This window comes from Mandrillus leucophaeus, unplaced genomic scaffold (assembly GCF_000951045.1).
Source record: "Mandrillus leucophaeus isolate KB7577 unplaced genomic scaffold, Mleu.le_1.0 Scaffold220, whole genome shotgun sequence".
NCBI classification, from domain to species: Eukaryota; Metazoa; Chordata; class Mammalia; order Primates; family Cercopithecidae; genus Mandrillus; species Mandrillus leucophaeus.
In genome coordinates this window covers 2,171,258-2,183,917 of record NW_012102255.1, presented here as the reverse complement: position 1 = coordinate 2,183,917, position 12,660 = coordinate 2,171,258, and the positions used below count along the sequence as shown (strand labels likewise).

Below are 12,660 nucleotides of genomic sequence, written 5' to 3'. Positions count from 1 at the left end.
CCCCTCCTGCGCCCGGGTCGCGATACACGTGGGCTTCGGGCCTGGGCCGCGCAGTTTTTCTTTGCGTTTCTGGAATCATCGAGGAGACTGGCAAAATTCGTAACGTCTTTAGACTGCGTCACTAGCGCCAATCCGATTCGTAGCTGATTGTTCTTCGAATTCACTTTTGAGTCCTCGGTTAAAACCTCAGTTACAAAGCAGGATAAAGTCGAGCTGCTTTGCTTCTCGGAACGGAAAAGCGCTTTTTTGTTGTTGTTTAGCGGCTCGGCCTCTTATGGGGGTCTTGTGTGTTTTAGGGGACGGCAAAACAGAACAGAAAGGCGGAGATAAAAAGAGGGGTGTTAAAAGACCACGAGAAGATCATGGCCGTGGATATTTTGAGTACATTGAAGAGAACAAGTATAGCAGGTATAGGATGCTCCCCTAGTTTGACTTGTCATCCCTTATTCGTTCGTTGATCGGAAAGCTGTATCAGGAGACAATTCTGTCTTTCAGAGCCAAATCTCCTCAGCCACCTGTTGAAGAAGAAGATGAACACTTCGATGACACAGTGGTTTGTCTTGATACTTGTAAGTGAAGCTGTTTCTCCCCAGTTATGAAATGCGGTGATGGTTTTTTTTTTTTTTGCTTCCAAAATGTTAGAAAACTTAATGCTTAAGTGCAGCAAAAGTTGGGTTAGTTTTTTTTTAAAGCAGGAAGAGATAATGGTTTATATTCAGAACCTAGTAGTTTAATATTTAGCACGGCATCAGTTGTATCAAATGGATTATTTTACAGGCTCTAGGAGTTTCATATTTTTATGACTTGAAAGTTCTCGTTCTTAGGAAATGTAAAATTAATGCCAGTTTCTGACTAGCTAACGGAAACTTGTAACACTACCTATAATTTAGCCTTACAGGCTTCTACAATAAAGTAATTCATTTTTTTGTGGAATTATATTAAGTGAGCTATTTGGGCTAGTTAATTATTTACTAATGACTTCTCCCATTAGCACACAAGTATATTCCCTATTCTAAAAGATTGTAATATTACTTTTTCAATAACTGCTCTTTTGTTCTCAATTCCAGTTCAGTAGCTGCTGCTTTAAACATAAGTTGATTTCTTCCAAAGACCTGAGGCAGCAGCAGTGGGCTATCACTGGGCCACTAGCTTTCTTCAGCAGCGAATGGTATCAATGGCAGTGCAGCACTGTAAATACTGCTACTTCACCCAGTTGGGTTGCAATTGAGTATGAGAAAGTATTGCAAACCTCTAAGTGGGCTTTGACTGTCAGACTTGCATTTTTTTTGTTGTTGTTATAAAAAAAAGTAGTTGGTTTAGTGATCAGAATTCACAACTCTGGGTGTGATAAATAGACCAAAGAATAGAAATACCTGTTTGAAAGTATCAGCTGTGGTGTCAGCCTGCTCTGTTAGATGGAGGGCATTGAAGCTTAGCTTCTCATGTTTTCTTGTACAATTTGGTTTTATTCAGATTTGTAAGAGTGTAAATGTAAAACTCTTTCTTACTGGAATGTCCTTTACAGAAGGTTGAGATAGTCATCTGAGCCTTTTTAAAGTAAAAAACTGCAGGTGAAAAAGGAGTTAGTTGATTTGAAAGTTTTATGTGAAATTCTGGGTTGTGTAAATAAAAAGTTGCTAGGAATTGGCAAGGTAGTGAAGTGGTGACTCATGCAGGTAATGTAATTGTTAGATTTTTTAGCAAATCAGATAGGCATATGTCAATATAAACACAATGTTGAATTCAAACAATCTGTTGAATTAAATTCTGTTGATTACAGTAATTCTAATTTAAGAAAAATTCCAAACTGTAGATTTATTTTTCTCTGATCAGTAAAAAAAAAAATCGAATTCCAGCTTGACTTTAGCTGTTGAAGTGAGAAGTCTGAGAAGGTGCATGTTAATGAGCCAGTGACCCATAGGTAGCTAGGTTAAAGACACTTTGGATTTGGATAATCCGGGAAGCAGTTAATCCCTGATTGTTGAACAGGCAGTCCTGGGTAAAGAGGACCTAAAATGCTGCACTATTAACAGCATTAGACGACCAGGTTTGTACTTCATAGATTTAGGCTGTCTTCTTCACAAGTTTTAGAAGAAGAATTTAGGAGCTAGAGCCCTGGTGCAGGATCAACAGCAGCTCATACTCCTGTTTCAAAATAATTTGGTCGTGGCCTCCCTTCAGTTTTAATGTGGCACTGGTAAATCTACCTGGTTCTGGCATGCTTCACTTTGATTTCCTGCTATCCTCTACTGCTTGCCTCTAAATCAAGGTAAAGAGCAGAGCAGGTATGTATTAATGTCACATTGTCTTGATTATTTTAAATACTTAAAATATACATGTTAAACCTTGGTATTAGTTTCAGAGGCAGTTTACTTTTCAGTACATAATTTAAAAGGAGTGACTTGGTGGGAGTGGGGCTTTAAACTGAAAATTGGAACAACAGCATGATGTGGAGAAAAGTTGTGCAGCATTAAGAAGTACATGCAAAAATTAAATAACCAAGTTTTCTCTACATAGCAGATATGTTTACATTGGATGTCAAAAGTAACACAGTATTTGATATAATTACAGATAATTGTGATCTACATTTTAAAATATCAAGAGATCGTCTCAGTGCTTCTTCCCTTACAATGGAAAGTTTCGCTTTTCTTTGGGCTGGAGGAAGAGCATCTTATGGTGTGTCAAAAGGCAAAGTGTGTTTTGAGATGAAGGTAAATGCAATTTTATGATGTTTTTGTTTGTTTTTGGAGACAGAGTCTCACTCTGTCCCCTAGGCTGGATTGCTGTGGTGTGACCTAGGCTCAACTGCAACCTCCCCGTCCTGGGTTCAAGCGATTCTCCTTGCCTCAGCCTCACAAGTAGCTGGGACTACAGGCACGTGCCACCACACCTGGCTAATTTTTGTATTTTTAATAGAGAACGGGACTCCTGACCTCAGGTGATCCACCCACCTCAGCCTCCCAAAGTGCTGGGATTACAGGCTTGAGCCACCGCGCCCAGCCTTTTTTTTTTTTTTCTTTTTAAAATAGTGACAGGGTCTCACCATGTTGCCCAGGCTGGTCTTGAACTCCTAAACTCAAGTGATCTGCCTGCCTGGGCCTCCCAGAATACTGAAATTACAGGTGCTTCATACTGCTAAGTTATCAGAGGTACTTATTTTTGAAGCTTCCTGTAAATTAAAAGAGGAACTTGGAACCTTCATTTTGTTGTGACAGTTAAGTTTGTTATGTTAGAAGTTGACATGCAGAGCTAGGCAACTTTTTATGTAGGGTACTTCATTTTTATCAAGCATTTGAAAGGGCCACCAAAGAGTGAAAAATAAAATTTGGTTAGATTACAGGTTGTGTTGGCGAGAAAAACATTAAATGTATCCTTTAATTGGCTTTAAGTTGAAGACTGACAACATGAACTGTAAAAACATTAACTATTCTTTTAAATATGGGTCAAATAAGTATTTAACATTTCAAGTTATAAGCACATCAGTTTAAAGTTCTTACAAATACTAGGGATGGGCTAGAGTGTGCCATCTCTTTGTATTTGTAGCTAGAGGAAGATTAGCTCATGACCCTATGAAATAAGCCAGAGTTAAGGGGTTACCTCCTTGGTTTATGATTTTAATTATTTAATAATTCGACTTTCAGGTTACAGAGAAGATCCCAGTAAGGCATTTATATACAAAAGATATTGACATACATGAAGTTCGTATTGGCTGGTCACTAACTACAAGTGGAATGTTACTTGGTAAAGATTCTTTTTGACTGATGTGGGCTCATGAATGTTTAGGAGGGTCTGATATCCTTATTTTTTAACCAGACTAGAAGGCATTCTAAGCCGTTTGTCTGTTTTTATCTATTCTGTTAATACTTCAGACAAGTAATAGTAGCACATAGTAGGCACAGGCTACATTTTAGTTTTTGTTCCTTTATTAGAAGTTTATGGTTGAAATAAAATCTTACCCATGATATGCAAATTGTCAACTAATTTGGTCTCTGCATATATATATCCCTCCTAACTTTCATCAATTCTAGTACAGAGGTAGAAAAGTAATAGTGTCAGTGACAGGTGATTAGGTTATATGCTCATTTCTCTTGTAGCCTACGTTTTAAGTAGTGAAATAGATGAGTCTTTGGACTGTTTTAAAAATCTACTTCACGAAGGTTAATTACTTTCTTAGGTGAAGAAGAATTTTCTTACGGGTATTCTCTAAAAGGAATAAAAACATGCAACTGTGAGACTGAAGATTATGGAGAAAAGTTTGATGAAAATGATGTGATTACATGTTTTGCTGTAAGTTAAACCTAACTTTCTATGTATAAATGGCAAATTAGTAGCTATATCTAGGAACTTTTAAGAAGCTTTATTAAGGTCAATCTTCAATAGGAGCAAAATAAATACACCAGTCCCTGGGTTAGTATAAATACTCATTCAGCAGTTGAATTGGGAAAATACAGGACATTTTTGAGGAACTCACTAATTTCATTTTGACTGAAAACAAGATGAAATTGACCTAGAAAATTTAGTCTAACTTCTAGGTCACTATTGTTTCTGGTTCTGGAGATACGTGCTTCATTGTTTGTAACCATCAGGTTTCTTAACTGTGTAGCCCTTAGAGGCCGCTTAATAGTTGTTTAACCTGTAGCTCCTACAGGATAAGTTTTGCTCCTAATTTTAATTACTAGTTTTTTAGAAAGTTTATAGGAAGCAGTTAACTTGAATTTTTTGCTGTTTAACAGAACTTTGAAAGTGATGAAGTAGAACTCTCCTATGCTAAGAATGGACAAGATCTTGGCATTGCTTTCAAAATCAGTAAGGAAGTTCTTGCTGGACGGCCACTCTTCCCGCATGTTCTCTGCCACAACTGTGCAGTTGAATTTAATTTTGGTCAGAAGGAAAAGCCATATTTTCCAATACCCGAAGAGTATACTTTTATCCAGAACGTCCCCTTAGAGGATCGAGTTAGAGGACCAAAGGGGCCTGAAGAGAAGAAAGATTGTGAAGTAAGTGATTTTTTTTTTTTTAACTGGCATTTGAATATTGTTTGCCTGGCACAAAATGACATTTAGAAGAGGTAGATGATTAGTCTGTTTACTTTGTGCTGTACATATTTCTCTTAAGTAACTATTGTTTTCCCCTTATGTTGACTGTTACTCTTTCCATAAACACAAATTTTTGTCCCTTAGTATAAGGGCTATGAAGACTTAGATATTTAAATTGGCCTTAAAAGAACAATATTTAAAGAATTATTAGGTGGTGTCTAATGACATTTCATTATTTTCACTAGGTTGTGATGATGATTGGCTTGCCAGGAGCTGGAAAAACTACCTGGGTTACTAAGCATGCAGCGGAAAATCCAGGGAAATACAACATTCTTGGCACAAATACCATTATGGATAAAATGATGGTAAGTAAAACGTTTAGGGCCTGATCTCAGTGTTTAAAATAGACGAGGAGAGGCTGGGCATGGTGGTTCACGCCTGTCATCTCAGCATTTTGGGAGGCTGAGGTGGATGGATCACCTGAGGTCAGGAGTTTGAGACCCACCTGGCCAACATGGCAAAGGCCCATTTCTACTGAAAATACAAAAATTAGCCAAGCGTGGTAGTGGGCACCTGTAATCCCAGCTGCTCGGGAGACTGAGGCAGGGAGAATTACTTGAACCTGGGAGGCAGAGGTTGCAGTGAGTCGAGATCGTGCCATTGTATTCCAGTCTGGGCGACAGAGCAAGACTCTGTCTCAGAAAAAAAAAAAGAAAAATGATAGACTAGGAGGTATTCTAGGTAAACCTTTTGCCTTTGTCTCTATCCATTTTGTTAATATCTTAAGAAGGTGGGAGGAAAGGCAAGATTAAGTTGGTTCTTTAAGCTCTGTGAGGGTAAACTGCCTTCGGGTGGCTAGGCTGCTGTGTTTTTGAGCACAGGAGCTGCTAGTGTTTCTAGAAGCTAAAAAGAATTAAGTGTAGGGTGTAGGGTCTTGTTACATAGTTTAAGTGACCCTGTTTTTGTAACAATAATGGACAAAGGTAATGTAAAATGTTGCCTGCTTTACATATAGATGAGAGTTGAATTTTAAAAAGCATAACTTACTAAAATTCACAAGTTCAAGGGGAAATTTTAACTTTTGAATATAGGTGGCAGGTTTTAAGAAGCAAATGGCAGATACTGGAAAGCTGAACACACTGTTGCAGAGAGCCCCACAGTGTCTTGGGAAATTTATTGAGATTGCTGCCCGAAAGAAGCGAAATTTTATTCTGGATCAGGTATGCTGTAGCTTTGAAGATGAAAAATATTAACTGATAATTTAGATAGATTGGTGTAGAATTAACATTTAGGGTTGTAAACATAAATTTCTTTTTTTAAAGACAAATGTGTCTGCTGCTGCCCAGAGGAGAAAAATGTGCCTGTTCGCAGGCTTCCAGCGAAAAGCTGTTGTAGTGTGCCCAAAAGATGAAGACTATAAGCAAAGAACACAGAAGAAAGCAGAAGTAGAGGGGAAAGACCTACCAGAACATGCGGTCCTCAAAATGAAAGGCATGGAATTTTAATTTAATTCTGTTAAGTGTGTTAAATCGTTTTTTTTTTTTTTTTTTTTTTTTTTTTTTTTTTTTTAGTTTTTTTTTTCATGCATATTCTGCTTGTGTAACTTTGTTATGTCTATTAGGACTTACTCCTCTGAAAAGTTAACATTTTTTCCAGCAATACTGCTTCAGGAATTACAATTGCACTTGTTAAATATGCATATATGTTTGGTCTATTTCTGTTTATTTTTAGGAAAATACATTACTAAACCTTAATAATTTGTTAGCTTTAGGATTGTGGGGATTTGTGGTGGGTTTCTAAGTTAATAATACGACTTTGTTTCCTGCAGGAAACTTTACCCTCCCAGAGGTAGCTGAGTGCTTTGATGAAATAACCTATGTTGAACTTCAGAAGGAAGAAGCCCAAAAACTTTTGGAGCAATATAAGGAAGAAAGCAAAAAGGCTCTTCCACCAGAAAAGAAACAGAACACTGGCTCAAAGAAAAGCAATAAAAATAAGAGTGGCAAGAACCAGTTTAACAGAGGTGGTGGCCATAGAGGACGTGGAGGATTCAATATGCGTGGTGGAAATTTCAGAGGAGGAGGCAAGTTAATTTTGAGTGTTCTGTATTTAGTTCAGAATCGAAACAAATGATAATTTTATAGTTTGGATATAGCTGGTTTCTTCCTCATTAATGGTATGCTGTCACAGTAACTAGTATTCATGTAATTTGACAGTAAATACACCTAGGTTATGTTGTTAATGGTTAGAATTAAACATTACTTTTGTCTTTAAACAATTATTTTTGGAGAAAAAGGAACAATCTAGAGGAATCCTGAGTCTTCTGTATAAGTAGGGTACAATGCAATGAAACTAAAACATCTCTTGTTTTTTAGCCCCTGGGAATCGTGGCGGATATAATAGGAGGGGCAACATGCCACAGAGAGGTGGTGGTGGCGGTGGAAGTGGTGGAATCGGCTATCCATACCCTCGTGCCCCTGTTTTTCCTGGCCGTGGTAGTTATTCAAACAGAGGGAACTACAACAGAGGTGGAATGCCCAACAGAGGGAACTACAACCAGGTAATGATTAAAGATCCCTGGAAGCATGATGATATCTGTATAGCTTAATCTGGAAAGTTGTGAGCTTTATGTTGGGGTGTCTTAGTAGTCCATAAGGAACATGATAGGCATTGACATAAGGAAAATTGAACTAGTAATGGTGAAATGAGTCTACTTACTTTAGAGTTTTTTCAGGTGTACTAATTAACAAGTCAGATGCGTTTCTCATAATGAATAACAAAACTAAGAAACCAGCAGAGGGTATCCAGAATTTGTATATTGCCCCCTAAGATTAGGGGCTAGCAACCTGTCCATTTCTGCTCCTCTCTCCCACCCCCGCAAACCTAACAAGCAATTGGGCCCAGAGCTCTTAGATCTATTTCCTTTTTGTAGAACTTCAGAGGACGAGGAAACAATCGTGGCTACAAAAATCAATCTCAGGGCTACAACCAGTGGCAGCAGGGTGTAAGTAATTTCTTACGTGGTTTATGTACATTAATTGTATTTTGAGTTCCTAAGATTTATCAGTCTTGAAAAAGATCCTGTCCAGGGATTGAAGTGTTTGTAAGTGTTAATAGGGTAAAGTGTGAATCGTGTTGCAGTAGTAGCCATAATCTACCTTTTGAAGGCAAAATAGGTTGAAAATTGCTATAAGTTAAATTTTTTTAATGAAGTAATATTATTTAATATATACAGTTCTTTTTACTGTTAGCTTTAATTGTGTAAACTAACAAATTCATGATGTGTTTCATTTTGTAATGTGTATTGATAATTATGGGATATTAAAACTAAATCTGGTAGAAATCAGAGGTATGACAAGTATAAATTTGTTTCCAGCAAATTACTCTGAATTAGATTCATTGTCATTTCCTAAAAACAGTTTGAGTGGCTTATTGATGTTTTTTCTTTAAAAACAAAATTTTCTCTTACAGCAATTCTGGGGTCAGAAGCCATGGAGTCAGCATTATCACCAAGGATATTATTGAATACCCAAATAAAACGAACTGATACATATTTCTCCAAAACCTTCACAAGAAGTCGACTGTTTTCTTTAGTAGGCTAACTTTTTAAACATTCCACAAGAGGAAGTGCCTGCGGGTTCCTTTTTTAGAAGCTTTGTGGGTTGATTTTTTTTCTTTTCTTTTTTGTACATTTTTAATTGCAGTTTAAAAGTGAATCGTAAGAGAACCTCAGCATTGTGCACGATAAGAGAATGTGTCAGTATTTCAGGGTTCTACATTTTATCTGTAAAATGTGACTTTTTTTTTTTTATCACAACAGAAGTAAAATGTTGCTTTGTACCTGGTGTCTTTTATTAAGAATTTACTCCCCCCATTTCTCACAGAGAATAACAGTCGGGAGTCATTGTCACAATATAATAGAAATGTTAGCAACCAGATTCATGTAAGGACTAAGTGGTCCTCATGAATTGCATTAAGACTCTGTACTGCTCATATTACACTCCATCCTCTCTGTAGTTTGCTGGGTAGTGGAGGGGGTAAGCTAAATCGTAGTTTCTGACAATAACTGGGAAGGATTTTTCTTAAATAACATTGGAATTGGTATAATTGGGATTGAAAACCAAAACTTGGAACTAAGATAGAGAAGATGGAGTGTATGTAGAAGGGCTGTTAAAAATGTAAACCTTGGTTGCATTATTTGTGGAGGCTCAAACTTGTGAAGGTTAAATACCATAATTTTTCCATTTGTTCTGCATTTTGATTCTGAAAAGAAAGCTGGCTTTGCCCATTTCTTATTAAAAAAACTTGTTGTAAATCCAGTTGTCTAATGGGATCTATATGAAGTTAGCCATGTCTGTATGCCCTTCTCCCACAAAATACTGTATAACTAGTGTGCTTGTAGTAGTTAACTCCACCATCTTTGTAAGCTAATGAAATTGTGAGTCACCCATTTATATCTTAATTTTTAATCATGTCAGTTCTTGAATGGGTATCTCCTTAGCCTGCTGATTTCTTTTTCTTTCTAAAGAAAGTGGGTGGAGAAATTAATTTAGACGTTTGTTTGCAATAAAAAGAATTCATTTTACTCTTGTTTTGGGATTCTCGCCATCAAGGTTCAAAATCCCTTTATATAACTCCCAAGAGGAGAAATTTTAAGTGTGTGCTTTCTGGACAGCTTATTTACTCTGCATAGAACATTTAGGTTTTAAAAACTTAAATGTATACTGACAATTGATACATAATTATGAAGTAAAGTTGAATTCTTCCCTTCCCCTCCCCACCAGACAACTTTTAACATATTTAATGAGGGGAAAAGGTACTGGCTGGGAGAAGTTAACACTGAGTTTATCATCTTTACAGAATGCTAATGCTGTCCTCAACTGATTATTTTATATACATATATATGATACATGAAACTCTGGGAACAGATGCTTTTAGAAGCCATCATGCAAGCCAGTCATTGATGTCACTACTACACAACACTGCTAACTTGACTGTAGCTCTGTAATAACATTAGATCCCCTAATTGTAATTATATTGGGTTTGCACAGAACACTTTTAATCTTCCCCTCACCCATGTGAAGTGAGGAATCAGGAGTCAAACTGTAGAACTAAAATTTGACTTCAGTCTAGTGTTTCCTTGGTGTTTTTAGGTTGCTTTTGGTAAGTTTAGGTTTGCTATGTTTCTGATTGCTTAGAATTTTGTTTTAGCCCTTTAAAATCAGATCTTAAATATGAATTCATACTTCTAAGGAATTTTCTTGCTGTAAGCTGGAGTTTTAAGTGATGGTGTAGGTTCAGTTGAGACATTTTTGGAACAAAGGCTAATCCTTAGTTAACATAGGATATTTAACAGTTGAAGATAGTGTCATGGATTTTTACCTTTTCTAGCAAGTAATGCTAAGAACCACTGGCCTGAGTTACTCTTCAGTATACCTTATTACGATTGCATAGGCTTACCTAGAGGAACAGTTTCAGGTTTTGATTCTAATCAGCGTTGTGTCCTAAAGTTGTCCTTTGTGCCTTTAAAAAGTCTTGGATATACCCTGTAGTTTAAAATTGCTTATTAAGGAATTCATTTTATAATTGCAATGGGAAAGTAACGGTCAAGTAACACTAGGTAGACTATCATTCCTGTTTAGCCCAGAGAATTTGGGGAGAGTGTAGTTAAAAATGGTACCCAGAAAAATGTTAAAATTTTTAGTCAAGACTGGAATTAATAGCATTGTCTACACTTGTATGGAAGAAGTAACCTTAAAGTAACCTTAAACACTTTAAGGTTTCAGAGAAGGGAGTGTACCAAATAGCAAGCAACAGGGAGAAAATTAGGTAAGTTAAGAAATAAGATATGAATGAGAAACCCGATTTATTGCTCATCCTTCCCATGCCTCCCTAATGGCAAGCAAAAATCTGAACAACTGAAAAGGATGTAGTTCTGGACAAATCCTAACTACCCAAAAGAAACTCACTGTGAGATTGCTGTTGATTTGAGGGGTGCTTTCACTAAGAGGTTGTATTTGAAAATAGAATAACATGCTGAGTGAAAACTGGCTTTGGATTGGTCAGCTGCAGTAATACAAAAACAGCAGAGAATTTGAGAAAAGAAAACTAAAACTTAGACTGCTGTGAGATAGAAATGATGTAAATAAAATTATATGGAAAGTTTTCCCTCATATACTCACACATCGTTTGAAGGGCTCTGGCTTTGACCAGTTTATGGCCTTGAGCAAGATGAAATCATGAAATTGAGTCAAATCAATTTGACACTGAAATGACAAGAGGAAACTCTTAAATTTATAAAAACAAGCCCTCATTTGCCTAGGACAGATCCTGTCTATAAAAATAAAGGTTGAACCTAGATGTTCTGAGCACTAGCAACAAGGTATTAAAGTTTAAAGGAATTTTCTTTGAAAAAGTTATGAAATTATTCTAGGAAACAACCATAATAGTATTTTAAGGGACTTTCACCTGGGGATTTTATATTCATGAATAGAGTGTATTCTGTATTTAAAACGTCTCATTTGTGGGAATTGAATGACATGTTTTTTGATAAATTTATTCACAATATAAATTGACTTTTTATTCTAGGACCATGTAAATAATGGGTTCCATTGCACAAATAAAAATATTTTAATAGCTTCTTAGGCAGTGGTGTAGACATCTTGGATATAAATAATTGTAGACCTTGTATATTTGGTTTTTAAAAAACTAGCATAAACAGTGAGAGAGGCATAAACATATCTTTTAGAGCCCAAGTGGTAGTGTCTAGCATTGGATATAATAAATGGATGTTTTACAAAGTGTTTCCATAATTCTCTTCCTATACATAAATATAAAATGTCTTGTTTTCAAAAGTGGATGGAACTTGGCTGGGTGTGGTGGCTCACACCTGCAGTCCTAGCACTTTGGGAGGCCAAGGCGGGAGGATCACTTGAACTCAGGAGTTTGAGACCATCTTGGGCAACATAGTGAGACCTGGTCTCTTAAAAAAAAAAAAAAAAAAAAAAAAAGTGGATGGAACTTGTAGCAGAGAATTTTATCTACTTCTCATCCTGCTTGAGAATACTCATTTGAGATGTTCCCTTGGAAAGATGAACAGAATGCTGCATCTGAAGCCATTTCTTCCCACCTAACATTCTTAAAATGATTGGAGTCTAAACTTTGTCATTCATTCCTAATTCTGGAGCTCTGAGGTTGAGGGGTTCAGTTTGGTGAATAATTGGGTTTAAGTTTTAACATTTTAGTAATAGTTAATAAAAGCCAACATACATACGTTAAACGCCTGACAATACGTTGCAATTCCTATGCATTGGGACTCATACCCAGCATAAACCGTGCTTTGAGCAAGAATCGGTCAACTACCTGAGATCTCTAAAACAGTCATTTGAATTACTAATTATATAAACCACAAGTCTCTTCGAATTGTTAATTGCCTAAATTTACCCTAAAATTTAGTTAACGCTGCAGTGCCTTTATTTAAAGCTTTTTTTTTGGTGGGGGAGGGCCACAGCTACTCCGTAACTTTAAATTTTGAAGCATGAAGGTGGTCTAGCTAGTATTAGCGCTTGAGTTGGTAGTTACATAGGCTGCTCTTGAATCATCCTGTTTTCTTTGCCTAGGATTA

At 36.6% G+C, this 12,660-nt stretch overlaps 1 protein-coding gene across 2 annotated transcripts; it reads left to right on the top strand.

Annotated features, from left to right (window-relative positions):
- On the top strand, positions 1-9,621 carry HNRNPU (heterogeneous nuclear ribonucleoprotein U (scaffold attachment factor A)). 2 transcript variants are annotated; one of them, XM_011981176.1, is made up of 13 exons: positions 1-408; positions 496-569; positions 2,572-2,711; positions 3,642-3,741; positions 4,175-4,287; positions 4,734-4,997; positions 5,282-5,401; positions 6,128-6,256; positions 6,359-6,527; positions 6,865-7,119; positions 7,412-7,596; positions 7,969-8,040; positions 8,508-9,621. In XM_011981176.1, exons 1-13 carry the CDS (start codon positions 275-277, stop codon positions 8,559-8,561), a joined length of 1,809 nt encoding a protein of 602 aa, XP_011836566.1. In that variant the 5' UTR covers positions 1-274; the 3' UTR covers positions 8,562-9,621. The 2 variants fall into 2 exon arrangements, with proteins under 2 accessions (XP_011836566.1, XP_011836567.1); XM_011981177.1 differs by having other exon boundaries at positions 7-2,711.
- The last annotated feature ends 3,039 nt before the right edge of the window (positions 9,622-12,660 follow it).

Coding starts and splice junctions, on each gene's coding strand:
- HNRNPU (XM_011981176.1), top strand. CDS start 275: ATGGGGGTCTTGTGTGTTTTAGGGGACGGCAAAACAGAACAGAAAGGC. Junction 4,288..4,733: donor ATGTGATTACATGTTTTGCT/GTAAGTTAAACC, acceptor GCTGTTTAACAG/AACTTTGAAAGTGATGAAGT. Junction 8,041..8,507: donor ACAACCAGTGGCAGCAGGGT/GTAAGTAATTTC, acceptor TTTCTCTTACAG/CAATTCTGGGGTCAGAAGCC.